At 70.9% G+C, this 26378-nt stretch overlaps 8 protein-coding genes across 8 annotated transcripts; 2 read left to right on the top strand and 6 right to left on the bottom strand.

Annotated features, from left to right (window-relative positions):
• Positions 1-150: 150 nt before the first annotated feature.
• On the bottom strand, positions 151-1061 carry V1510DRAFT_424033 (uncharacterized protein). Its single transcript, XM_066935031.1, has one exon. It carries the CDS (start codon positions 926-928, stop codon positions 308-310), a length of 621 nt encoding a protein of 206 aa, XP_066786450.1. The 5' UTR covers positions 929-1061; the 3' UTR covers positions 151-307.
• Positions 1062-2428: 1367 nt separating this feature from the next.
• Positions 2429-3525, bottom strand: V1510DRAFT_370984 (kinase-like domain-containing protein; the record flags this gene model as incomplete). The annotated part of the gene is made up of 3 exons (XM_066931462.1): positions 2429-3121; positions 3153-3283; positions 3315-3525. Coding segments are annotated over 3 exons (1035 nt in total), but the record flags the coding sequence as incomplete, so codon positions are not given.
• Positions 3526-4354: 829 nt separating this feature from the next.
• Positions 4355-11636, top strand: V1510DRAFT_432401 (uncharacterized protein; the record flags this gene model as incomplete). The annotated part of the gene is made up of 2 exons (XM_066935494.1): positions 4355-4393; positions 5484-11636. 2 exons carry the CDS (start codon positions 4355-4357, stop codon positions 11265-11267), a joined length of 5823 nt encoding a protein of 1940 aa, XP_066786448.1. The 3' UTR covers positions 11268-11636.
• Positions 11637-12501: 865 nt separating this feature from the next.
• On the bottom strand, positions 12502-14723 carry V1510DRAFT_424024 (RNI-like protein). The gene is made up of 3 exons (XM_066935030.1): positions 13202-14723; positions 13144-13171; positions 12502-13112 (listed from the first exon to the last, which is right to left on the bottom strand). The coding sequence occupies exons 1-3, from the start codon at positions 14667-14669 to the stop codon at positions 12623-12625; spliced, it is 1986 nt and encodes a 661-aa protein (XP_066786447.1). The 5' UTR covers positions 14670-14723; the 3' UTR covers positions 12502-12622.
• Positions 14724-16476: 1753 nt separating this feature from the next.
• Positions 16477-18265, bottom strand: V1510DRAFT_400112 (acetyl-CoA synthetase; the record flags this gene model as incomplete). Its single annotated transcript, XM_066931950.1, has 3 exons — positions 17737-18265; positions 16587-17694; positions 16477-16557 (listed from the first exon to the last, which is right to left on the bottom strand). The coding sequence occupies exons 1-3, from the start codon at positions 18231-18233 to the stop codon at positions 16477-16479; spliced, it is 1686 nt and encodes a 561-aa protein (XP_066786446.1). The 5' UTR covers positions 18234-18265.
• A 276-nt stretch (positions 18266-18541) lies between these two features.
• Positions 18542-20448, bottom strand: V1510DRAFT_302568 (uncharacterized protein). The gene has a single exon (XM_066930691.1). The coding sequence runs from the start codon at positions 20245-20247 to the stop codon at positions 18646-18648; it is 1602 nt and encodes a 533-aa protein (XP_066786445.1). The 5' UTR covers positions 20248-20448; the 3' UTR covers positions 18542-18645.
• Positions 20449-23606: 3158 nt separating this feature from the next.
• Positions 23607-24865, top strand: V1510DRAFT_424018 (uncharacterized protein). Its single transcript, XM_066935029.1, has 4 exons — positions 23607-23724; positions 23760-23778; positions 23825-24116; positions 24151-24865. The coding sequence occupies exons 1-4, from the start codon at positions 23710-23712 to the stop codon at positions 24728-24730; spliced, it is 906 nt and encodes a 301-aa protein (XP_066786444.1). The 5' UTR covers positions 23607-23709; the 3' UTR covers positions 24731-24865.
• Positions 24866-24957: 92 nt separating this feature from the next.
• On the bottom strand, positions 24958-26349 carry V1510DRAFT_424016 (uncharacterized protein). Its single transcript, XM_066935028.1, has 2 exons — positions 26033-26349; positions 24958-26002 (listed from the first exon to the last, which is right to left on the bottom strand). Exons 1-2 carry the CDS (start codon positions 26216-26218, stop codon positions 25166-25168), a joined length of 1023 nt encoding a protein of 340 aa, XP_066786443.1. The 5' UTR covers positions 26219-26349; the 3' UTR covers positions 24958-25165.
• Between the last annotated feature and the right edge of the window lie 29 nt (positions 26350-26378).

Here is a 26378-nt window from a genome sequence, read left to right as displayed (position 1 = left end):
CGGGCAGAGGCCACCTGTGGCATGCGCATTGTGGCGCATAGCCGCCCGCAGGGCCTACCCCCGACGGAGTCGCCGCCGGAGGCTCGCTGCACCGCCACGCGCGAGCCTCCGGCGGCGACTCCGTCGAGGGTGGCTGCCCTTCGGGCAGAGGCCACCTGTGGCATGCGCATTGTGGCGCATAGCCGCCCGCAGGCCTACCCCCGACGGAGTCGCCGCCGGAGGCTCGGGCGCTGCGGCTATATGATCGAAGTGGCTATATGGTCACAGCGGCTACATGCATATTGCCGCACCTGTCGCCCGCAACCCATCACCACCGCTTGTCGCCTCGCTGCGGGCTGCCGGTCGGCGAGTCCACATCGAGAAGGTCGATCTCGCGGCCCTCGTCATTCTCCTGGATCCCGCTGAGCCGCGGGTACTTCTTCTGGAACGACTCCATCCAGTCGCCGTCCTCGGCATCGGGCGTGATGGTGGCCGCACTGGTGTCTATGCTAGTGTCCGTGCCGGCGCTGAGCCGGCTAGGCGACGCGCCCTGGAGCTTGGACGGCTTCGGCGGTGGCTTGGGCTTGCCCTTCTTGGGAGCCGGGCTGGCCGGGCTGGCGGCCGGGGCCGGGCTGGCAGTCGCCGCCTGGCGCCGGCCAAGGTTCTCAATGCGCTCGCGCAGCTCCTCTTCGTCCTCCGACAGCCGCGACGAGTCGTCGTCGCTCTCGGGCAGGTACACGGGCCGGCCAGCCTTGTTGACAAGCCCGTCCGCCTCGATGCGGAGGTACGTCTGCGGAATGTCCGTGTCGACGTCGCCGATCGTGCTGGCGCGGCCAAGCGGCTTGGGCTCGTCCGTGTCCGTGTAGGGGCCGTAGCCGGTGGCCGTGCGCTCGGCGGGGGCCGTCTGCGACTGCGCCAGCAGCGCCTTGACGCGGTCCTGGATGCTCATGGCGCGGTTGCGGCGCACCGCGTCCTTGGCGGGCGACTTGGCCGGCGACGCCGTGCGCGATTTGGCCGGCGATGCCGTGCGCGACTTGGCCGGCGACGCCACCCGCGGCTTGACCGCCGCCGGCTCCTTGTCGGCCGGCAGCGTGGCCGGCCGCGGCAGGCGCGAGCCCAGGGCAGACGCCGGGCGCGCGCGGTCCGGCGCGGACGCGCGGCTCGACGGCCGGCTCGGCGGCCGGCTCGACGTCCGGCTGGCCGGCCGGCTGTCGGGCCGGTCCGGCGCCGGCGTCGCCGACGGTGACGGCACCACAATGCCCGGCGTCGACGACCGCGACTCGTCCTTGGCCGAGCTGCTTGTGTGGTGCCGGAACAGCTTGACGGACGACGCCCGGCGCACGGCGTTGGCAATCCGCGCCTGCGGGCTCGGCGACCGTCGCTCGGTCTCGGGCTCGGGCTGCTCGAACTTCTTGAACGCCTCGCCGAACTTGCCGCTGAGGCCCTTGGTGCCGAACGGTATGGACGACACGCTCGCGCGCTTGGCGTGCTTGGTGTTGCCGTTGCTGAAGCTGCGCTTGTCCTTGCCGTCGCTGCCACGGCGCGACTCGCCCGTGTCGAGCGACTTGAGAAAGTCCACGCCGGACTCGATGTGCTCGGACGCGGTCGACTGGCCGGTGTGGGCCGCGTCCAGCCGGCCGTCGGCCTTGTCGGGCGCGTCGACGTACATGCTGGCCGGCCGCGTCGAGCGCGAGCCCGCCCGCCGGCCGGCGTACGAGCTCGACCGCTGGATGTCGGCCGACGACCGCCGGGACGGTCCGGCCGGCGGGCGCAGCCGCGAGTCCGGCCGCTGCGGAAACGAGTCGTACGTCGACAGGTCCGGCGACTCGGCCGCGTCGTCGTCCGGCCGGCGCGGCCGGTCCGACTGCGTCTTGGCCATGTCCGGCGGCGTGTTCACGTGCAGCATGCGCTGGGGCTGCGGCTGGTGGATCGACGGCGACGCGTACCGGCTCGACCCGGCCGACAGCGGCGAGCTCGACGACGACGACGCCGTGTCGAGCAGCACCGACTGCGTCAGCCACGTCTGCTTGTCGCCCTTGTCGTCGAACGAGAACTTCTTGCCGGCGTCCTTGTGCAGCGCAAACTCGTCCAGCGCCGGGCGGTCCGTGGTCTTGGCCCGGTGGCCGTCGAGCGCCCGGAACGGGTCCGGCTTGTCGGCCGGGACCCGGCCGCGGCGCATGGGCTTGATCTCGGACTGCAGCTCGCGCACGCGGGCCGACGCGGACGACGACGACGCCGACAGCGGCACCGCCTCGTACGTCAGCACGCCCGGCGAGGCCGAGGCCGGCGGCGACGGCTCCGAGAGCGCGGCCAGGGCCGCGGACGACGTGGACGTGGCGATGTGCGAGCGGCGGCGCTCGTCGGGCGAGGCCGAGGCCGTGGGCGAGACCGACGCGCTGGCCGAGGCCGCCGCCGCCGCCTTGGTCGTCGTCGACGTCGGCCGCGTGTAGATGTCGCTCATCGGCACCGGCACGTCCCGCAGGCCGCAGGTGATCTTCAGCACCTGGAAGACGTTCGGCCGGTCGGCCGGGTTCTCGCGCAGCATGTACGAGATCAGCTGGCGCAGCCGCGACGAGTAGTGCGGGTGCGACGGGAAGCTGAAGGTGGCGTTCAGGATGCCCAGCTGGCCCTGGTCCTCGAACGGCGTGATGTAGTAGCACAGCTTGTACAGGAACACGCCCAGCGCCCAGATGTCGGACTTCTCGTCGATCGGCAGCCGCCGGTAGACGTCGATCATCTCCGGCGAGCGGTACTGGATCGTGGTGTGGCGCTGGATGTCGTCCTCGATCAGGCGCAGCTCCTGCACGTTGTTGCCCGCGCGGATGACCGGGCAGCTCGAGCCAAAGTCGCACACCTTGTAGCTGCCGCCGGTCGTGATCAGCACGTTCTCGACCTTGAGGTCGCGGTGCAGCAGCGGCGGCTGCAGGTAGTGCATGCAGGCCACGCCCTCGACGACGTCGCCGAAGATCTTGAGGATCTCCGGCTCGGTCAGCCGGTTCTGGAGCCGCGTGTTCATGAAGTCGATCAGGCCGCCGCCGGTGCAGAACTCCATCAGCACAAAGACCTCGTAGCCGCGGTCGGGCAGGCGGGACGCGTGCGAGTCGATGTAGTTGACGATGTTGCGGCAGCCGCGGAGCCGTTTCTGGCGTCAGCGCGCGCCGCGCGGCACGTACCATGGTGTCCACCTCGACGCGCAGCGTCGACAGGCTCTCCTTGTCGGGCACGACGACGCGCTTGAGCACGGCGATGTCGTCGCCGCGGACGGCGGGGTCGATGCGGACGACGTAGACGTGCGCAAAACCGCCTGGCGTCAGCGCGCGCGCACACACACTCACCCTCGGACAGGAACCGCTCGACCACGGCGTGGTGCGTGCCGACCACGAGCCGCGTGCCCGGCGGCAGCTGGCCGGCGCGGGGGGCGCCGGCCGGCGGGAAGTAGGCCGGCGCCGGCGACGCCGCGTACGGCCCGGCGCCGGCCGCGTAGGGGTTGTTGGTAGCGGGCGACGCCGCGGGCGGCGACGCCGAGGAGCGGGACGCCGCGGCCATCGTGCGGCGGATGCGCGCGGGCGACGAGATCGCGGGCGCGGCCGGAAGGACCAGGCGCGGTGGTCAGTTGTTCAGACGGCGGGCATCCACAGCCGTCAATCAGGCCCTGGCCGACACGTCGACAGCGCGGGGGACGGGATAGCACGGCGGGGGCTGCGTGCGGGTCGGGGGGGACGGACGGCGGTGGGCGGATCTATCAAGCGGCGGCCAATTCACCTAATTACACAGCCCGAATTTTGGCGATCCGCCGACTTTGGAGGTTAGTTTGGTGTGTTTACTTCGGCCTGGGTGCATGAGGGGCCGGGTCCGTGGGTCCGCCACAGCGCAGCCACAGCGGACCGGGTCCGCGCCGCGGGTCCGGCCCGCCGCGGGCCCGGCCCGGCTAGTGCGCGAGTGCGCGCCACGGCGCCTGACGCACGGATGACTCGGTTACGCCGCGGCGACTGCGCCACAGCGCGCGCGGGCGGCGCGGCCGCGCAGGGGGCGTGGCGCGGACGCCGCGCGTGCGGGCGGGCGGGCCTGGCGGGCGCTGATTCGCGGCCGCTGGGCGCGACGGTGCGGCGCGGCGCTTGCGCGCGCGGACCGGGTCCGGACTGGCGCGCGGACCGGGTGCGGACGCCCGTCCAGGCTGGCGTGCGGCGGTCCGGACCCAAACAGGGGCGGTACCAGATCTTCAGGTGTGACCTACCACGCAGCCGGCGGCTGCCCGGCTGACGCCTGAGCGTCCGCGCGCCCGGCAAGCCCCGCGGCACGCGCAACGGTGCCACGCGCGCGTGGCGGTGCGCGCCGCACGCGGTGTGTGGCGCGATGCCACGTTGCGCCGCCGAACATGCATGTCGCGAACACGTCGCACGACGCGGACACGCGCGTGCGTGGCGGTGGCCGCGGCGGCTGGGCGCGGGCGGTGGTGCTGGGCGCGGCAGTGGCGCTGGGCGCGGCAGCCGCTGGCGGCGGCGCGGTTGCGCCTGATCCGCTGCGACGGCGCGGTCGCGTCGCCGTGGAGCCGCGCCGCACCGCCGCGCCGCCGCGCCGCCGCACCGCCGCACCGCCGCACGCACACCGCCTCCACACCAGGGGCGCGTGCGCCCGCCCTCGGCAGCGCGCCGCCGTTACCCGGGCCGTCTACGTGCCTGGCCGTGCATCGGCGCCGCGGTCTGCTAGCTGGTCCGGGCAGACGCGCGCCGCGGCGAGATCCGCGCCGCCGCCGGCCGCGGACCGCGCGCCGGCGCGCCTGCCGATTGCCATCGGCCAGGCCAGCGGCCGCTGGCGGGCGGGCTACGTGATCTAAATTTTTTTTCCAATTTTTTTCTTGGATTACCGGAAGGGATTAGGGGAGCCGTAGAGCCAAAGAGGTCAAAAAGTATATAAACAGTCTTCCAAGCCCCTGCAACTGCCCTCCACTCCACGCATAAACACGGAAACCGTTGCACGTTTACGGCACAACGCGCGCGCTTCGGCACCGACCCAACAGCGCGAATCCAAGACCAACTAGGCCCTCTCAGGTTAGTGCATTTCTATCCGGCCGGCCCGTCTGTCGCGTCCGCGCCGGCGACGTAAATCACGCGTCGGCGCGGCGCGGCGTATGCGGCGCGGGGGCAGCGGCGCGCGCAAAGTGGCGGGCGCCGGCAGAGGCGCGGGGCTCGGCCGCGAGCAGCCGGACGGCGCGGCTGGCGGCGCGGCCGAGGTGAGCCGCACACTGTGCGGCTCAATCTCCCCGGCCGCCGCCGCGCACGCGGGCCCGCGGGCAGCTGCGCGAGAGCGCCGCGGCTGCGTCCAGCGTCGGCGCGGCCCGGTGCACAGCGGCCACGCGGCGTCTGCGCCCTCCGTGCCCTCCGCGCCCTTCGCGCCCTTCGAGCCGCACCCCGTGCGGCGCATGCTGACCCGCAGACACATGGTCGAGGCCTAATATGTCACGGTTAGATCGTCTGGTAGTGTTGCTGGACACCGGGTCCACCCAGCTGGTGCGCAACACGGCCGCGGACCAGCTCGCGGACGTCCAGCGGGCACACCCGGACGAGCTCTTCAGCCTGCTCAGCCGCGTCTTTCCGTACCTGCGGTCGCCAAAATGGGACACCCGTGTGGCCGCCGCGCGCGCCCTCGGCGGAATCGTCGGCCACGCTGACCGGTGGGACCCCAACGCCGGCGAGCCCGCCGTCAAGGCCGAGCCGGACGTGGCCGTCAAGGCCGAGGACCGGCCGGAGATCAAGCCCGAGACGCCGACCAAGGCCGAGCCCAGGTCCGACACCGACTCGAGCCCGGCGCGGCCGCCGCTGGTGTCGACGCCGTCGCACTACCCGCCGCTGCCGCTGCCGTCGGAGCTGTTCAAGCCCAAGGACGAGGACGTGCCGGTCAAGGCCGAGGGCGGCCCGATCAAGACCGAGGACGACCTGGCCCGCGCCCGGGACGCCAAGGACGAGCCCGAGGACACGCTGCTGTCGTTCCGCACGCTCGACATCGGCACCGTCATCCGCAACGGCAAGACGCTGCTCGGCTCGGGCGGCCGCGAGTACGACTTCAACCTGGCGGACCTGGACCCGGCCGAGCGCATCGCGCTGCAGAAGCGCAACGTGACCGCGCGGCTCGGCCTCGGCGGCGAGTACATGGAGGACCTCGTGAACGCGGCCGACTTTGGCCCGCAGACGCCGTACGCGCGCACGCCCGGGCCCGGCAACGGCCACGCGACGCCCGCCGCAGTCAAGACGGACGCGCCGCACCCGCCGTCGTCGTCGCCGGCCGCGGCCGACGACGAGCGGCCCGGCCAGAGCTCGCGCGTGCGCGCCATGGCCAAGCGCAAGGCCAAGGCGGACGCCAAGCTGCAGAGCAACAAGGTGCGCGTGGTCGACCTCTCGTCGTCGTCGGCCTCGCGCCGGTTCTCGGCCGCCGACAGCGGCTCGGCCAGCGCCGGCGCCGGGCCGGACCAGCCCGGCGACTACTTCTCGGTCACGCCGCAGGCGCAGTCCAACAAGATCGTCGTCGAGCACCGCGCGCCGGCCTCGGCCGCGTCCGCCATCACGAGCGCCAACGCCAAGGTGTGGCCGTTCGAGGGCATCGCCGAGCTGCTCATGGTCGACCTCTTTGACGAGGCCTGGGAGACGCGCCACGGCGCCGCCAGCGGCCTGCGCGAGATCATCCGCGTCCACGGCGGCGGCGCCGGCCGCGTCGTCGGCAAGACCCGCGCCGACAACGACCGGCTCAACCGCGACTGGCTCGAGGACCTGGCCTGCCGCCTGTGCTGCGTGTTTGCGCTCGACCGCTTCGGCGACTACGTGTCGGACCAGGTCGTCGCGCCCATCCGCGAGTCGGTCGCGCAGACGCTGGGCGCGCTGCTCGTGCACCTGCCCAAGGACGTCGTGCTGCGCACGTACGACGTGCTCTACAGCCTGGTCATGCAGGACAAGTTCGACGTCTCGTTCCCGATCTGGGAGGTCTGCCACGGCGGCATGCTCGGCCTCAAGTACCTGGTCGCCGTCCGCAAGGAGCTCCTGTTCGACAGCGACGACGGCCTGCTGGACGGCGTGGCCGCGGCCGTCATGCACGGCCTGACCGAGCTCGACGACGACGTGCGCGCGGTCAGCGCGGCCACGCTCGTGCCGATTGCGTCCGAGTTCGTCGAGCTGCGGCCCAAGTCCGTCGACCGGCTGCTCCAGGTCGTGTGGGAGTGCCTGGCCAACCTCAAGGACGACCTCAGCGCCAGCACCGGCTCGGTCATGGACCTGCTCGCCAAGCTGTGCTCGTTCCCGCAGGTGCTCGAGTCCATGAAGACCAACGCGCAGAACGACGCCAGCCAGTCGTTCTCGAACCTGCTCCCGCGGCTGTACCCGTTCCTGCGGCACTCGATCACGAGCGTGCGCATGGCGGTGCTGCGCGCGCTGCTCACGTTCCTCAACGTCGAGGACCAGAGCCGCGACTGGATCGACGGCAAGGCGCTGCGGCTGCTGTTCCAGAACCTGCTGGTCGAGCAGAACGAGCAGGTGCTGGCGCTGTCGCTGCAGGTGTTTGTGGACCTGGCCACGGCGCTGTCGCGCCAGGGCGGCGCGCGCTTCGCCGAGACGTTCAGCCAGCACGTGTACCCGCTGTTCACGCTGATGATGACGCCGATCGGCGTCGCGCGCGCGACGTACCCGATGGACACGTCGCTCTTCCTGCGCCCGTCCGGCGCCACGTTCTCGGCCGTGTGCGCCGACGGCCGCGCGCCGGCCGACGACGCCGCCGCGCCGGCCAAGCGCCGGCGCAAGTCCGAGAAGAAGGACGAGCAGCCGGTGTCGAGCCACAACATCGACAGCCCGGTGTTCCTCGGCGACGTCTCGCTGGTCGGCGTCGAGGCGCTGGTGCGCATGCGGCTGCACTCGGCGCGGGCCATGGGCTTCGCCATGAGCCTCTGGCCGGCCGACAAGGTCATGACGTTCCGCGACCTGCTCGAGACGCACCTGCGCGCGCCGGTGTCGACGTCGCGGCTGCTGGTGGCGGCCGTGCTGGAGGAGTACGGCCGGCACTTTGCGGGCGCGTCCGCGCTCAAGAGCCACTTCCTGCCGCAGCTCATGGACGCGCTCTCGGCCGAGCCCGCCGGCGTGTTCCAGGACCTGGCGCCGCACGTCAAGATCGTGCGCACGCAGGCCCAGGCGCTGCTCAACGTGTTCGCCGACGTCGGCCACGTGTCGGCGTCGCGCATCCCCCGGCTGGCGATCGTCGTCCAGGGCGAGGTCGACGCCGGCCCGGACGCGTTCGGCCTGCGCGACGGCGCGCGCGTCGCCGACGACGACTACGAGAAGCTGCGCAAGGCCATGCCGGGCACGTACCGCATCATGGCCGCGCAGCCGCTGGCGCACGCGCGCGAGTCGCTCAAGCTGGCGCTCGAGGAGGCCACCGAGGCGCTCGAGCTGCGCGCGGTGCGCATCGGCGCGGCTGCCGCCGGCGCCTACATCGCCATGGGCGCGCTGCCCAAGAAGCTCAACGGTGTCATCCGCAGCCTGATGGAGAGCATCAAGACCGAGGAGAACGTGGATCTGCAGGCCAGGTCGGCGCACTCGATCGCCCGCCTCGTGAGCCTGTGCGCGGCCGCCGGCAAGGGCGGCGCCGCCGACAAGATGATCAAGAACCTGTGCGCGTTCCTGTGCATCGACACCTCCGAGGTGCCCGAGTTCCACCACAACGAGCGGCTCGAGAGCGCCATCCTGTCGCTGTTCAAGGAGGAGGAGCGGCCGGACTCGAAGGACGCGGCCGCGTACAAGCGCGAGGCGCGGCGGGCCAAGATCAAGCGGCGCGGCGCCAAGCTGGCCCTGGACGAGCTTGCGGCCATGTTTGGCGCCGACCTGTTTGCCAAGGCGCCCAAGCTCAAGGAGTGCATGCTGGCGCCGCTGCAGACGCTGGCGGGCGCGCTGCCGGCGGACATCAAGGCGCCCGAGTCGACCGTGGGCCAGGAGATCATCGACGGCCTGTCGATCATCCGCGCGCTGCTGCCGCAGCTCTCGGCGGACCTGCACCCGGTGTTTGTCGAGTACTTCCCGCAGATCAACGCCGGGCTCAACTCGACGTTCTCGGTCGTGCGCTACGCGGCCGCCAAGTGCTTCTCCACGGTCTGCAGCGTGATGAAGGCCGCCGGCATCACCTTCCTCGTCGAGAACGTCCTGCCCATGATCAGCAACGCGCTCGACCTCAAGGCCCGCCAGGGCGCGGTCGAGTGCGTCTACCACCTGGTGCACGCCATGGAGACCGACATCCTGCCCTACGTCGTCTTCCTGATCGTGCCGGTGCTGGGCCGCATGTCGGACGCCGACAGCGACATCCGCGTGCTGGCCACCACCACGTTCGCGTCGCTCATCAAGCTCGTCCCGCTCGAGGCCGGCATCCCGGACCCGCCCGGGATGCCCGCCAAGCTGCTCGAGGGCCGCGACCGCGAGCGCAAGTTCATCTCGCAGATGCTCAACATCTCCAACGTCGAGCCGTTCGAGCTGCCGGTGGCCATCAAGGCCGACCTGCGGCACTACCAGCAGGAGGGCGTCAACTGGCTGGCGTTCCTCAACAAGTACCACCTGCACGGCATCCTCTGCGACGACATGGGCCTCGGCAAGACGCTGCAGACGATCTGCATCGTCGCCAGCGACCACCACCTGCGCGCGGCCGAGCACGGCCGCACGGGCTCGACCGAGAGCCGGCCGCTGCCGTCGCTGATCGTGTGCCCGCCGACGCTGACGGGGCACTGGCAGCACGAGCTGCAGACGTACGCGCCGTTCCTGCGCGTGCTGGTGTACGTGGGCACGCCCGCGCAGCGCGCGCAGATCGCGGACCAGTTCGCGACGGCCGACGTGGTCGTGACGTCGTACGACATCTGCCGCAACGACTGCGAGTCGGTGTCGGCGCAGCCGTGGAACTACTGCGTGCTGGACGAGGGGCACATCATCAAGAACGCGAGCTCGAAGCTGACCAAGGCCGTCAAGCGCATCCACGCGGACCACCGGCTGATCCTGTCGGGCACGCCGATCCAGAACAACGTGCTCGAGCTGTGGTCGCTGTTCGACTTCCTGATGCCCGGCTTCCTGGGCACCGAGAAGGTCTTCAACGAGCGGTTCGCCAAGCCGATCAGCCAGAGCCGCAACAGCAAGAGCTCGTCCAAGGAGCAGGAGGCGGGCGCGCTCGCGCTCGAGGCGCTGCACAAGCAGGTGCTGCCGTTCCTGCTGCGGCGGCTGAAGGAGGACGTGCTCGCGGACCTGCCGCCCAAGATCATCCAGGACTACTACTGCGAGCTCAGCGACCTGCAGAAGCAGCTCTACGAGGACTTCACCAAGAAGGAGCAGAAGACGGTGGAGGCGCAGATCAAGGCGCCGGGCGCCAAGCCCGAGAGCCGCCAGCACATCTTCCAGGCGCTGCAGTACATGCGCAAGCTGTGCGACCACCCGGTGCTCGTGCTCAACGAGCGGCACCCGCAGTACGACAAGGTCACGCGCCAGCTGGCCGCCGACAAGCGCTCCGTGCGCGACATCGCCTTCGCGCCCAAGCTCGGCGCGCTGCGCGCGCTGCTGCAGGACTGCGGCATCGGCGTGGACGCGCCCGCGACCGCGCCGGACGCGCTGGCGGCGCCCGTGGTCTCCCAGCACCGCGCGCTGATCTTCTTCCAGCTCAAGGAGATGCTCGACATCGTCGAGCACGACGTCTTCCGCGCGCTGATGCCGTCCGTCACGTACATGCGCCTCGACGGCTCGGTCGAGGCGCGCAAGCGCCAGGAGATCGTCCAGACCTTCAACGCCGACCCCTCCATCGACGTCCTGCTCCTGACCACCCACGTCGGCGGTCTGGGCCTCAACCTGACCGGCGCCGACACCGTCATCTTTGTCGAGCACGACTGGAACCCCATGAAGGACCTCCAGGCCATGGACCGCGCCCACCGCATCGGCCAGAAGAAGGTCGTCAACGTCTACCGGCTGATCACGCGCAACACGATCGAGGAGAAGATCATGGGCCTCCAGCGGTTCAAGCTCAACATCGCCTCCACCATCGTCAACCAGCAGAACTCGGGCCTGGCCTCGATGGACACCGACCAGATCCTCGACCTGTTCTCGTCCGACGCCGACGCGCCCGCCGCCGCGCCCGCGCCCGACGCCGACCCCGACGAGACCATGGTCGACGAGCAGGGCCAGATCCTCAAGAAGGGCGGCCAGTCTGCGGTCCACGGCCTGGGCGAGCTCTGGGACGAGAACGAGTACAAGGAGGAGTACAACCTCGACTCGTTCATACAAACATTGAGATAGAGCTGCGGCCAGCCCCCGTCGTCTCTGTGTGTTATATAGCTACGGGCTCTGGCCACTGTATTTTGTTGATTCGTCTCGTTTCTACAGCATCGGAGTACTTGTTTTTGTATGATTTTTGTTACGATGTATATTTCTGCTTCTTGGCATCACCATCATCCGCTGTTTGACGCATACTGTTTTGTATTTGGTTTGATCTAACGTGTTTTTTGTTGTATCATGTCGCGCTGCCTCGGCCTTCTTGCTGTGTTCTGGCCTGGCGCCCAAAAGTTTGTACGTTACGTGGAAAGTGCCTGCGGTGGGAGTGCCCTGCGGGATAATATAGCATTTACAGTCTGCGCGACAGGAGCTGGCGTGCGCGCGGCGGCGGCTGTGCCGAGGGCGCCGGGTCGAGCCGCACGGTATGCGGCTCGCGCCGCACGGCGTGCGGCTCGTTGGCGTGCCTCCGGCGGCGACTCCGTCGAGGGTGGCCCTGCGGGTGCGAGCCGCACGTCATGCGGCTCGCGCCGCACGGCACGCGGCTTTCGGTGTGCCTCCGGCGGCGACTCCGTCGAGGGTAGGCCCTGCGGGCGCGAGCCGCATAGCATGTGGCCGTTGAAGTGCCTCAGCGGCGATTCCTCGAGGTAATGGACGACTCGTCGCTCAGCGAGTCGCCGCCAGAGCTCACCAAAGCTCCAGCGGCGAGCTAGACTAGCGTAGACAGGTAAGCGCCCGTAGGACGCACCCTCGGCGGAGTCGCCCTCATGAGCTGCAAATCGTGCGGCTGGCCGCCCGCAGGGCCCACCCTCGACGGAGTCGCCGCCGGAGGCACGTCAACGAGCCGCACGCCGTGCGGCGCGAGCCGCATATCGTGCGGCTCATGCCCGCAGGGCCACCCTCGACGGAGTCGCCGCCGGAGGCACGCAACGAGCCGCACGCCGTGCGGCGCAAGCCGCATACCGTGCGGCTCTCGCCCGCAGGGCCACCCTCGACGGAGTCGCCGCCGGAGGCAGCAACGAGCCGCACGCCGTGCGGCGCAAGCCGCATACCGTGCGGCTCGCGCCCGCAGGGCCACCCTCGACGGAGTCGCCGCTGGAGGCACGCAACGAGCCGCACGCCGTGCGGCGCAAGCCGCATACCGTGCGGCTCACGCCCGCAGGGCCACCCTCGACGGAGTCGCCGCCGGAGGCACACAAGCCGCGCGGCGTCCGGCCGCCGCCCCGCGTCCGGCTACAGTGCGGCAGCCGCCACCAGCTAGTCACCTCATACAACTATACATTATCTGGCAGAAAAGCAACAACAAGATAAACTGTGCGGGTGGCCGCGAGAGAGCCCGTCGGGCGCAACGAGGCCAATGCTGGGATATGCGGGGATGCGGGCTAGCCCGCGACGTTTCCGGGCGGCGTCAGCCCGTCAAAGGCCGGCGCGGTCAGAGTGTCGTCACCGGGCTCGTCGAGGTCCATCTCGCGGTTGGCGTCGATGCTCGGGCGCACAATGTGGTGGTTGACGGTCTCCTGGGCTGGGTTCATTAGCCGGATCTCGGGGCCCGCCGGCGCGGCGAGGTGGGCGGGCAGGGGCGCGGGCCGGGGCCGGTCAAAGACCTCGGCGAGCGCGCCGCGGACAATCTCCGGGAGCATGTGCTGGGGCGCGTTGGACAGAAACATACCGGGGCGGCCGAGCTGGTCGTCCATGGCGACGTTGAGCTCCTCGACCTCGTCCTCGTCCTCGTCGTCGAGGAACTCAAAGTCGTTGTGGGGCAGGGCCTGGCGGTCGTGGAGCTGCTGGCCGAGGACCATGTGGCGGTGCTCGGCCGTGACGCGGTTGAGCTGCTGGCGCAGGCGGACGACGCCCTGGCCGGAGAAGACGCAGCTGGGGTCAGCGCGCGCGCGGAGAGACTTACAAGACGGCCTGCTGGTGCTGGTTGAATTCTGGGTCAGCGGCGCTGGCGCGCGACTTACCGGGCGGCGCCGGCCGGCAGAACTGGGTCAGGTCCGGGCGCAGGAAGGCGGGCACGCCGGTGAGGGAGAGGTGGGTGAGCCGCGGGTACGCGTTGATCAGGCTGAGGATGGCCATGAGCGAGAGGTTGGTGCAGTACGACAGGTGGACGCGCTCGAGCGCGAAGAGCGCGCCGGCGCGGCGCTGGGCGAGCGCGTGGATGGCCTCGTCCGTGATGTTGACGCACTTGACGAGGCCGATGCGCCGCAGCTTGGGCAGCGTCGCCAGGTCCTCGACGGCGGCGTTGGTCAGCTGGGTGCAGCACGCCAGGTCGATGTAGCGGATGCGCGTGCAGCCGCGCACCAGCGCGGCGATGCCGCTGTCGGTGATCAGCGAGCAGTGCCCCAGGTGCAGGTAGTGCAGCGTCTTGCCGAGCTTGGTGATGTGGAGCACGCCGCGGTCGGTGATGCGCGTGCACTTGGCCAGCACCAGGTTGCGCAGCCGCGGCGCGAAGGCCACGATGCGCTGCACGCTCGCGTCCGTCAGCTGGTTGCAGCCCGTCAGGTCCAGGATCCGGAACGACTCGAACAGCGCGTCGTCCCGGAAGTACAGGAACGCGTCGTCCGAGATCGCGGGGTTGAGCGCCAGCCGGAACTCGCGCAGCGAATGCAGCTGCAGGCACGCCTTCGTGACGGCCGCGTTCGTGATCTGCTTGCACCCGTGCAGGTCGACCTCCATCACGTTCGGGCAGTTGTCGGCGATGGCGTCCAGCGCGCGGTCCGTCACCAGCGCGCAGTCAAAGAGCTTGATCCGCCGCAGGTGCCGGCACGACTGCGCCAGCGTCACCACCACGTCGTCCGTCACGCTCGCGCACCCCGTCAGGTTGAAGCCCTGCAGGTTCGGGCACGCCTTGGCGATCGCCAGCACCGTCCGGTCCGTGATCTTGGTCAGGTGCGACACGTCCACGGCCAGCAGCTTGGGGTTGGCCGTCACCAGCGGGATCACGCCGTCGTCGCTGATGTCCTGGCAGTTGGACAGCGTCAGCCGCTCGATCTCGCCGCACGCGCGCGCCAGCGTGTGCATGAACCCGTTGTCGGCCTGCTTCGAGATCGAGTTGAGGTTGAGCCGCTTGATGAACCGCCCGTACGGGTAGTACAGCGCGTCCGCCGTCGTCGACACCGTCTGGTTGAACCGCACAAACGACATGATCGAGTGCAGGTTCGGCCGGTACCACAGCAGCTCGACCGCGCACCGCGACCACGCCTTGCAGACCAGCATCGCCGTCTTGATGTCGTCCACCGCGCTCAGGTACGAGAAGATCGCAAACAGGATCTCCGGCGGGAGCATGGCCGGGTGCGCCAGCGAGCCCACGCACATCGAGTCAAACATATGCGGCGTCGTCGTCACCGACGACGCCGGCGAGTCCGTCGACGACGCCTCGTCCGCCGTCGTGGCCACGTCACCGCCGTCCGTGCCGTCGACGCCCTCCATCGCGTCCGGCGACGGCGGCGTCGGCGGCGCTGCCGGCGACGCCGACGCCGCCCGCCCGCCCGTCGCGCCCGCTGCCGTGCTGCCGTCAGCGCGCCCGCGCGCCCGCTTACCTGTCGATCGTATCTATCGTGTCCATCGTGTCCATCGTGTCTATCGCGGATCCTGGTCCGGGGCCTCGGCCAGCGCGCCCACGACCTGCGTCTGCGCGCCGGGTCTGACCCGGTCTGGAAGCGGCTGCCGAGCGCAGCCGCACACGCAATCCGGCTCCGCCGGCCGCTACCGTCCGTGAGCCTGCGACGGCTGTCGCAGGCGACGAGCCCTGGGCTCGGGGGACGCCGTGAGTGCGGGACGCGCCCTGGCTGCCCGCAGATAAGATATAGACCGTTCGGCACCCGCGATGCGAGTGCAATCCGGCGGCTGTGGATGGATGTGCGTGCTCGAGAGACGCCAGAGGTAACGATACTGGGTCAAACGGTCGTTGCTTGGAAGTTGGGTTGACAATGGCGAGAGCCGCGCGGTTGCGCACTTGTGCCAACGGGGGCGGGCTCGGCTGGGCGCGCGCCGGACGGTGGCTGGGGGGCGCGGTGGCTGGGGCGCGGCGGCGGCGGCAACGGCGGCGGCAACGGCGGCGGCCCGCTGCGCCGGCGGCAGCGTGGGCCCGCGGCGGCCGGGGGCCCGGCCGCGGCCGGAGTGAGCCGCACGCCGTGCGGCGCGTCGCGTCGACAACGCGACTCGGCCCGGGCCGTACCGCCGGCGGGGCTGGCTACGGACGCACGCTGCAGGCGGCCGCGATCGCCGCGTGGCGAGCTGCAGCTGGCTGGAAGCGCCGGTGACCTGGCGCCGGAGAGCCGCACGCCGTGCGGCGCGGTGGCGGTCCGGATGCTGCTCGAACATCCGGTGGGTGACGTGTGATGCGGCGGTGCGCGGCGGTGCAGGCGGTGCTGCGCCGCACGCGCCAGCCCGGAGCATCGCACGCCGCGAGCGACCGCGCGGCCTGCGCCCGGCCGCACGGGCCGCAGCTGCGTCGAGCAGTCACCGGCATCGGTCACGGCACTAGCGGAGCTCGCGTGCCTACGTGATAGTCGTCACCTGTGATCGGCTTAAAGTTCAAAATGGTGAGTGTCCAGATCCACGCGTCGCCTGCGCGCCACCAGCCACAGCACACAGCCCGAAGACGTGCGCCGCCGCGGTGGCTGCGCGCCGAGCAGCGAGCCGCACGGCGTGCGGCATATAGCCGCACAGACCCCAGAGCGTTCCTCGGGCATAGCCCAGATCTGCCCGCAGGGCAGCTACCCTCGACGGAGTCGCCGCCGGAGGCTCGTAGGCGTACAGACGGACGAGCCTCCGGCGGGGGGGCGCGGGGGGGGGGGGGGGCGGGCGGGGGCGGGGGCCGGGGGGGGGGGGGGGGTGGGGGCCCCGCCCCCCCCCCCGCCCGGCGGCCCCCCCCCCGCCCCCGCCCCCCCCGCCGGAGGCTCGCCCGCCTGTATGCCTACGAGCCTCCGGCGGCGACTCCGTCGAGGGTTGCTGCCCTGCGGGCAGTGAGCCGCATAGTGTGCGGCATATAGCCGCACGGACCCCAGGGCGTTTCCGCGAGCGCAATTCTGGCCTGCCCGCAGGGCAGCTGCCCCCGACGGAGTCGCCGCCGGAGGCTCGTCTATCTGTATGCCTACGAGCCTCCGGCGGCGACTCCGTCGAGGGTAGCTGCCCTGCGGGCGGTGAGCCGCATGATGTGCGGCATATAGCCGCACGCGCGCCCGTACATGCCGCCGGAGGGTCCGTGCGCCGCATAGCGTGCGGCTCGCCGCGATCACGGCCGGCGGCGGGCGCGCAGCTCGTTCTTGCGGATCTTGCCCGTAGACGTCTTGGGCAGCTCAGGTACCAGCTCGATCTGGGTCAGCGCGAACGGGCAAAACGTACCTCGCGCGGGATCTGGAAGCCGCCGAGGCGCGCGCGCATCCAGGCGCGGAAGTCGTCGACGTCGAGACGGGCGCCTGGGCGAAGCGTGAGAAACGCCTTGGGCCGCTCGCCAAACTTGTCGTCCGGAACAGCGACCAGGGCGGCCTCGAAGACGGCCGGGTGGGTGAGCAGAACGCTTTCGACAGCCACCGAGGAGATGTTCTCGCCGCCGGAGACTATGACGTCTTTTTCGCGGTCAGTGATCTGGATGGCGCCGTCCGGGTGCATGACGGCCAGATCGCCGGTGTGGAACCAGCCGCCGGCGTAGGCGGCGGCAGTGGCTGCGCGGTCGTGGGCGTAGCCACGCATGCAGATGTTGCCGCGGAGCAAAATCTCGCCGACCTCGCGGCCGTCGCGGGCGACGTCGGTCATGGTGCCCCGGCGGACGACGCGGGTCGGTTCGGCGGTCAAGAAGCCGTGGCCCTGTCTGGCCAGCCGGGCAAAGCGCTCGTTTGGCGGCAGCGCGTCCCAGGCCGGCAGCGCGTACGTGCGCGTGCAGGGCCCGTACGTCTCGGTCAGGCCGTAGACGTGGATAGGGTCGAGGTTGAGCGCGTGCATGCGCTCAAACAGCGCCGGGCTGGGCGCAGCGGCCGCCACGGTGACCCGGACAGGCTGCGGTAGTCGCTCGGCGTCGGCATGGGCACAGATCTCGGCGTTGACCGTCGGTGCGCCGTTGTAGTGGCTGACACCGGTCTTGAGGTAGTGCCAGATCAGGCCGTAGTCCATCCGCCGCAGACAGACGTGCGTGCCGCGGACGGCTGTGACCGCGTACGGGAACGTCCAGCCGCCGGCGTGAAACATAGGCAGCGTCCAGAGGTACCGGCAGCGGCCGTTGTTGAGCCCGCTCTCGACGATGTTGGCGAGTGCGCCGAGATACATGCCGCGGTGCGTGTACTCGACGGCTTTAGGTGTGCTGGTCGTCCCGGAAGTAAACGCGAGCGACAGCACACTGTCCTCGGGCACGCCGCGGACAGCGAGCGCGTCCCAGCCGAGGGTGTCGACAGCGCCGGCAGCGAGGGCGGCCGTGTAGGACGTGGCGACGGCGCCGGGCGGGACGGGCCAGGAGTCGCTGCAGTCGCCGGCTGAGGCGCCGGCCGGATCGTCCGCGGACCCGCGCGCCGAGCCATTGGCCCCGCCCGGCCCGCCGATGTCCGCATCGACCACGATCTCGGCCAGTCCGCGTGCGTCTGCCAGGAGCCGCACGTATTCGGCGTCGACCAGGACCGCCCGCGCCCGCGACACGGCCACAACCTGCGCGACCTCGCCCGCAGACAGCCGGTAGTTGTACGACGCCTTGACCAGGCCGGCCATCGAGATCGCAAAGAGCGCCTCGAGGAACATGGGCGTGTTGGGCGCCAGAATGCCGACGACAGTGCCCGGCGCGTACCGTGATCTCAGGTACGTGGCCAGACGGCGCACGCGCAGGCCAAACTGCGCATACGTGTACTCGACGGCGGTGCCGTCCGCGGCCCGGTGGACGATAGCGACGGCGTCCGGCTCGATCTCGACCGCCCGCGGCAGGAACCAGTTCGGATTGAGTTCGTGTTTGTGCGGCCGGCGGCCGGTGACCTGGGCCAGAATCGCGTGCAGTCGGTCAAGAGGCGCCATGGGGTGTGACAGCCGCGGGCGGTCTACTTATAGGCCCGGCGGTGACCGGCGGCGGCCGGCGCAGCCAGCGCGGCAGACGTACCCCGCAAAGTGGCCCGAGCGCGGGTTAGGGCGACGCGCCGCACGGCGCGCGGCGCCGTCAGCCGCACGCCGTGCGGCGCGAGCGCCACGGCTCAGCCGCGCCGCCACGGCGGCCTCGCTTAGACGCCATGCGCCCGGTACCGGGGCGCCCTAAGGCGCCCCTGCATGCGGCGGCTACGCGCATCCAGCCGGCCGGGCCGGGCCGCGGTGCATCCGGCCGGGCCGGGTCACACGGAATGTGCTATGTCATCATGCTCATAAGTAATACAGCGTATGGAATCGAGTGTCGCTGGGGCGCCCATGGGCGGGCGCCGGCAGTGTCCGAGCAGGTCTATTGGTCGGGCCGGCGACGCGAGCCGCCGACCTTGAGACTCTTGACGCGCTTCAGCAGCGTCACGGTGTTTTCCGGGCCTGGCGGCGTCGAGGGCGAGCCCGGCCCCGGCGAGCTCGAGCCCGAGCCCTTGCGGTCGACGCGCAACGGCGGCGGCCGCGACGGCGGCGACGAGTGGGTGTAGGCGCGCGGCTCGTCGGGCAGGCGCACGTCGGCGCGCTCGGCCGGCGCGCGGCTGTCGGCCGACCGCGAGCGCGAGTAGGCCGGCGGCGCGGCCAGCGAGGCCGGCGCCGGCGGCGCAGCCGCCGCGCCGCGGTCGCGCGGGGGAGACGCGGCCGGCGCGGCCGGCTCGCGGCTCATGTTCATGAACTTGTGGACGATGGACTTCTTGCGCGTGAGCGAGCCGCCGGCGAAGGGGGCCACGCCGGCCGCGCCGCCGAGGCTGCCAAAGTTGACGTCCGGGTCGACGCGCGACGACTGCTGCTGCTGCTGGTGCAGGATGGCCGCGCGCGAGGCCGGCGTGCCCTCGAGGAACGTCGACGAGCCCAGGCCGAGCGAGACGTTGCCGTGCAGCGGGTCCGCCTTGGAGATCGGGTCGAAGCTGACGATGTCCTTCGCGGGCGCCAGCTGGTGCGGCGCCACGCTCAGCGAGTTGTTCTCCGAGTCCGCCGGGAAGGCCAGCATCGGCGCCTTCTTTTTGTTTTTGTTGCGGTGGGGGTTGCAGGCGTCGAACGGCCCGTCGTGGTGGAACGAGCCGAAGCCGAAGATGCCGGTCACGTCCAGCTTGTCGATCTTGTCGATCGGATTCGGCTTCTTCTTCGACCGCCGGTCCTTCTTGTGGCTCTTCTCGGCGACGTCCGCGGTCGAGTCGACCGAGTGCGCGCGCTGCTTGGCCTTCTCGGGCGACGGCCGCGGGCCGTCACGGCTGGGCCGGCCGCGCCGGTCCTTGTCGCCGCGGTGAGCCTGCGACGCAAACGGGTCGGCGTCCTTTGAGCGCGGCTCGCGCGCGTCCTTGGCGTCCTTGGCGTCGCGGCGGGCGTCCGGCCGGCGCTCTGGCCGGCGGTTGTCACGCTCCAGCGGCATGTACGAGTCGATCTCGCGCACGTCCAGCACCGAGCTCTCCGAGTTGCGCCGGTACCGGCCGCGCGTGCGGTCCGGCCGGCCCGCGCGCTCATCGCCGCGCGGCAGCAGGAACCCCGCTGGCAGGTCGTCGCCGCGGCGGCCGCGCGGCGGCGGCGGCGGCGGCGGTGACAGCGTCGGCGGCTCGTTCTCGGTCGACAGGTCCAGTAGCAGGCTGTCGGGCGTCGTCGGGCTCGGCGGCAGCGGCGCGCGCGCGGCCGGCACGCGCTCGGCGGCGCCGCGCTCCGCGCGCGGCCGCTCCGCGCGGTCATCGACCGCGGCCAGGTCCAAGAACGGGTTGCGCGAACCCAGGCTGTAGCTCGCACCAGGCGCCGACAGCGACGGCGCCATCGCCGGCGCCTGCGGCAACGTCGGCAGGCCGAACCCGCGCGGCGACGGCGGCGCCCGCTGCGTCCACGGGTTCAGCGCGCGGTCCGCCGAGGACGACACCCGTCGGAACGGATTGTTGGATGCAAACTCCATGGTGATTTGTGCGGTACACGCCGGGCGGCCGCGGCTGCGACGGACGGGCGACGTGCAGAGACGTCTGGGCGTCGGGCAGGGCCGGACTGTGCCGGGCTGCGCCTGGCACCGGTCGGGCCGGACCCGGGGCCTGCTGGCCTAACTTTTGATTCGCGGCCTTGAGGCCGACGCGCGGGGTCGGGCAGCGTCGCGGACGACGCAATAGACTCGGCACAGACGACGGCGCAGCGGCTAGGGCGGCGACGAGGGCGACGCGCGGGAGGAGCGGGTGGTGGTGGAGCGAAAAAATTCACGGCGAGGCCAGGAATTATTGTTATTTTGGAGTCGGGCCTGCTGACGGCGGAGCGAGATAATATTGGAACATGGATTAAAAATATAAATAAGTTGTCTACACCCAGCGTAGCTAGGCCCACCACCCTGGCTGCCACCGACGCGTGCGGACAGCCGTGTCCACGGCGACGCGTGCTGGCCGGGAAGGCCGCCCCGGGGCCTCAAGCCGGCGGTTGCGGTGGCCGGGCCCCTGCCTGCACAGTGTACGACCTGCCACGCCTACACGGCCGCGGCCGTGCGTGGCCGCGACGCCCCCGGCATGGGCGACTGGCCCCCCCTCCCCGCGGCAGCGACCGGTGGACGGCTCTTGTCCGGCGGACGCGGTGTGGGCGGCCGCGTGTCCGGTCGCGCGGACACAGGCGCGCGCGCTCGGTCGCTGTGCGTGACTGCCCCGGCGCGGACAGGGCCCTGTGACCTACGCGGACTCGCGGCGGACAGGCGGCGGACAGGCAGCGCGGTGCGCAAGCGCAGCTTAAACCGGACAAGCGCGATGCGGACGGCCACATTTAGCACAAGCGTTCGCGCCTGCCTTTGTGCGCCTCCTGGGCTAGTAACCGGACGGCCGCGTAGCCCCGCTACTGGTGCTGCCGCGCCACAGCAGGCGGGGGTATGCGTCATAGCAGACAGGCCTGAATGCGGCGCTAGTCCGCAACCGCCACGTCAGCGCCACGCCTGCGCCCTCCATATTGTTTCCATATTTGAGCCAGCCGCGCACTAGCCCTTGTCCGCAGCAGCCTGCAGTGCGCTTGCGCGCACTACTGCACAAGCCGGCACCAACTTTCCACAGGGTCGGCCCAGACGCCAGCGCGCAGTAGCGCGACCGGCGCCCTGCAGCCTCTGGCGCCCGCGTACCGGCCGGCCTGCTCTGGCGTACGCCGCCGGCCGCACCCGCGCTCTGGCTGCCGCCGCCCGCAGCAGACCGATGGCCGCCACGCCGCGCGCCTGCCGGACCCGGTCCGGACCCAGGCCGCCTGCCCGCCCGGCTGGCACGCGCCGTCCCGTGACCGCCACCGTACGCGCCCCTGGACCCCGCTGCCGTAGCCAACCCCTCGCCCGTCTGCCGCACGCGCTCAACAAGGGGCTTAGCCGGCCATACCGCTCGCGGCTAACTGCGACCTGCCGTTCTCGGCTCCGCGCCCAACTCCTGCGCTTGCTCACTCCTGTCTGGACCTAGCCCGACGCCACTGCTGCCAACGGATACTCTATCTGGCGCGCCCGCTGCGGCCGCCCGGTCCGCCGCCGCCCTGACACCGCGGCAGGTACGGGTCTCGTGGCCGCGCGGCCGGCCGTTGGCGATCGCCGCGCGACGGGGCGACCTGCAGGCCGCATGCAGCGCCGCCGGCGCCGGCCGGTGGGCCTGACGTGCTGAGGCGACCGGTGTCGCGCAACCTGCCGGCGCCTGCATGTCTCAGCGCGTTGTCGGCCGCTGGCGATGGGCCCGGCTGGCCACGGTAGGACCCACTGCCGATCGCTCGAGACGCGTCCGCGAAGGGCGACGCCGGCGGAGGGCAGGCGGCGGGCCGATCTGCGTTCCCGGCGGCGGCGGCAGTCGCCCGTCACCACGCCTGTCCTCATCGGCCGTCCGTGCGGCGGCGGCCGCAGTCTCGGGACCGTCTGCGGCCGCGCGCGCGGCCGCTTGCTCGGCCCGCCGACTCACGACCGCGGGTCGCACCGATCCGTGCTGCTGATAGGCCCGGCGTATGCACGTCGCTGCATAAGGCAGGTCGGCTGTCGCGTCACTGCTGTCGATGGGGCCTGCGAGCCAGCCCGGACCGGGTCCACGAACGCGCCAGCCGACGGCCTCGGCTCCAGTGATCGGCACCGCCGGCAATGCCCTGCGCACGGTGCCTGTGCACCGGCCGGTTGCCGCCAGTGGCCACGGCTGGCGCAAGCGCGCGTCTGATGCCGGCCGCGCCTGATGGCGCGACCGCCGCCTGCAGTCTACAGGTGCTGCTGCATTGATCCCTGTAATCTCGCGGCTGGGCCGACGCTTTGGCCGCCGGATCCGCGTGGCCGGCCAGCCTGCGTGCCTCCTGCGGCTGGAATTGAGGCCGGCCGCGTCGCGCTCAGGGCCGTGCTCGGCGCCGGCCGCGCCTGTCGGCGGGCGCGTGCGCCTCACCCTTACCCTACATCTCAGCCGTGCGGGCGGTGGTGGCGGTGCACGCGCGTCCGCGCGCGGCCGCACGGCTGAGCCCTACCCGATGTGTGCTCGTGTAACAGAAGGTTGTAGAAGCCCGACGCCGTCGCCGCCGCCAGTCCGCCGGTGGAAAAGTAGCCGTCGCCGCCAGCGTGTGCGCCAGCGACTAGCCAGACCTTGCCGGCAAGCCAGTCCGGACGGGTTCTCGCATGAGACTCAGAGCTAGCGCAGCGCCGCTGGCGTCCTCTAGTCCTACCGGCAACGTCGCCGGCGTCGCGCGGACGCGCTAGAGAGCGGCCGCCATGGCCGGGCCGCCGACCGGAGCGGCACCGGATTCACGACCGGGCCCGTGCCGGTCAGCACACTAACGGTGCCAGCGCGATTTGGCGCAGCCAAACGTGCCGGTGCGCTGGCGGGCGGCGCCGGCGATTGTTGTACGAGTAGCCCGGCCTTAGCCTCAGCTATGGTCGGCCGCTGGCGAGCGCTGGCGGCCGCCACCAGCGGTCGCCGGCCCCCGGTGGCCGCCAGCGGCGGCGCGGCCGCACGCGACGGCGGCGGCGGCACCGGCGGTGGTGGGTGCCAATGCGTGCACGAGTGCGAACATGCGCACGAGGTCGCCGGGCGGCACGGCCGGCACGGCAGCCACCGCAGGACCCGAAGCCTCTGTGGCGTGCGCCGCGCCGCGCAATTGCGCTCGTTCGAGCCGCGGCCAACACAGAGCGGGCATGGCCGGCGGCCGCTTACAAGCCCGCGGGCGTGGCCAGTGCTGCCAACTGGCAAGCGCGCGCGACCCCGCCGTGCTTGGCGGCCGCCGGGGACGCGTGCGGCGCGATGCGTGGCGCGTGTACGAGCCGCATACGGTGCGGCGGCCACGTGACTCACAGAAGTGTGACTGCTTTTTCCGTCAGAAAAGTTGCGATCGCTGGCGGCCACGGCGGCCTCCAGCGCAATTGCACAGCGATCAACAGGTCATTGTACGAGCACACCGAGACGCAATGTCGACTACGAAGGTATGTGTATTCCAGGCGCCCGTCGCTAACGGCAGAACTTGTTTAGCATCCTTGGTGAGTGCGCGGATCGGCGGCGCAAGCAGGCGGGCTAATTGTGCAGCGGATGATATCGAGGAGCCCGATCTCGTGGCCGTCAAGGCTGCGCCCGCGGCCCAGAAGGAGGTCGTGAAGCCGAACACGTCGTCCAAGAAGGAGGACGTGCCGCCGCGCTCGGCCCGGCCGGAGAAGGCCAAGCCCAAGAAGCCGTCGGGCTCCAAGACCGAGGACGCGTTCAACGACAAGAGCGCTGGCCGGCAGGCCAACCGCACGCGCCCGACCGACGGCGCTGCGCCGCGCCGCGGTGGTGCGCGTGGCGGCCGCCGCCAGTTCGACCGCCAGTCGAACGAGAAGGCGTAAGTGGCGCGCATCGGGCCGTGCTGACGACAGCGACTCGCAGAAGCAGGTTGAGGGCGCCTGGGGCGGCCCCAGCACTGAGCTCCAGGACGAGAAGGCTGCCGATGTCAGCGCCAAGAAGGAGCTTGCCGAGGAGGGTGCCGACGCCGAGGCTGCGGCTGCCGCCGTCGAGGACAACTCCAAGACCCTGGAGGAGTACCTGGCCGAGCTGGCCCTGAAGAAGACCGGCGACAAGCTCGAGGTCCGCAAGGCCAACGACGGCGAGGATGGCAAGTGGGGTGCCACTGTCGCGCTCGTCCGTGACGAGTCCGAGTCGGCCAACCCGCTCTTTGCCGGCCTCAAGACCAAGGCGCCCAAGGCCACCAAGGCCAAGAAGGAGAAGCAGGTTGTCGACTTCGAGCCCGTGTTCGCCGAGCGCCGTCCGGCCCGTGACGGCCCTCGCGGCGAGCGCTCGGAGCGCGGCCGCGGTGGTGCCCGCGGCGGCCGCGGCGGTGCGCGCGGTGGCCGTGACGGTGCCCGCGACGCCAAGCCCGCGCGCGCGCCCAAGGCCGCCCCGGCCCCGGCGTTCAAGGTCAGCCTGAGCAACACGACCGACTTCCCCTCGCTCCAGTAAGCGACGACAAACTGTGCGACAATCGACCTCTCGGCGGACACAGTCCCATTCCAAGATCTTAAAAGTTAAAAGTATAGTAGTTTTGATTTGGGCACGCAGGTTTTGAATAAAGGAAGATTCCTAGCTGTACATCTATCTACGTCTTGCGCGACTTGCGGGCGGCCGCGGCTGGGCGCGCTGTGGCGGTCGTGGTCGCGGCGGGCGCGGCCGGTCGGGCCGCCGGCTTGGCCGTCTTGCCCGCGCCCTTGCCCGCGCCCGTGCCCGCGTCCTTGCCCGCGTCCTTCCCGCCCTCGGCCTGCGTCTTCTTGCGCCGCACGGCGCCGTCCTTCTCGGCCTTGTCCACCATCGCCGCCGACACCTGCAGCAGCTTCTTGCGCAGGGCCTCGTCCCGGATCTCGGCGCGCGGCGATCTCGTCAGCGCGTTCGTGCTCCAACTTACTCTCTGCGGACCTCCTCGCACTCGACAAACGACTTGCCGCCCTCGCCAAGGCCGCAGTCCTGGCTCATGGCCACATGCAGCAGCGTCTGGGCTCCGTACCACGGGCTCTTGAGCACGATCCACCAGAACGCGTACGTCAGCAGGTACACGGCCAGGCCCCACAAGCTGCCCAGCGTGACCACCCGGCGGAACGAGGCCGTGCGCACAAAGCCCGGGTTGGCCATGAACACGCGCACGTTGTTCGGCTGGCCGTCCGGCCGCGAGTACGCGTCGATCTGCGCCTGTAGCTCCTTGGCGTACATGTTCAGGGCCAGCTTGGCCGAGCCGTACGCCCGCCACGGCTGGTTCTGCGGGTACGACCGCCGGTGGAACTCGACATCGTCGAGGTCAAGGTCGGCCAGCACGTACGCGCTGCAGTTGGCCATGATCACGCGTACGTCGCGGTCCGGCGGCTGCACGCGCAGCGCCGGCGAGAGGATGTTGAGCAGGTGGTAGTTGGCCAGGTAGTTCACGCCCCACTGCAGCTCGATGTTGTCGTCCGTGACCTGCCGCGGCTGCGTCGGCGGCTGGAACACGCCCGCGCAGAGGATGACCATGTCCAGCCGGCGCGGCGGGCTGTTGTCAATCCATTTCGTGGCGAACAGCCGGATCGAGTGCAGCGACGACAGGTCGCACTCCTCGGCGTAGATCAGATGGTTGTTGCTGCGCTGCCGCAGGTCCGTGATGTGGTCGATCAGCCAGCCGTCGCTGAGCGAGCGCACGAGCAGCACGATCTGGGCGCCGCGTGCGGCGAGGTCCTCGACGACGGCGGCCCCTACGCCCGCCGTTCCACCCTGCCGTCAGCGCGCCCGCCGGCCACTCACCGTCACAAGCACGACGCGCCCGTGCATGTCGCGTTCCCACGTGTTCTTGGACCCGCTGAAATACTTTTTGAGCAGCACTGTGCCTGCGATCCACGGCGCCCACGTCCAGTGGTCCTGGATCCACGGCCAAAAGGGCACGGCCTCGACGCCCTCCGAGAAGATCGTCCATGCGATGTCGACAGGCATGATGGGTGCGTACCTGGGTCTCTGTGCTCGGCTGCCGGCGTCTGGGGTGCGGGCAATCGGCGGCAATCGGCTGTGACGGTTGATCTGGTGGCCGCGCGGACGTCGGCGTCGGCGAGTTACCCGGACATGATTTCGTGTTTTTTTTCTGGAAGCGCCGCAC

The sequence above is a fragment of the Dipodascopsis tothii genome (genome assembly GCF_038497935.1).
Source record: "Dipodascopsis tothii strain CBS 759.85 unplaced genomic scaffold V1510scaffold_55, whole genome shotgun sequence".
Taxonomy (NCBI): Eukaryota; Fungi; Ascomycota; class Lipomycetes; order Lipomycetales; family Lipomycetaceae; genus Neoaidaea; species Neoaidaea tothii.
Note: the sequence above shows the minus strand (reverse complement) of the source record. Positions and strands in the feature narration are given on the sequence as shown.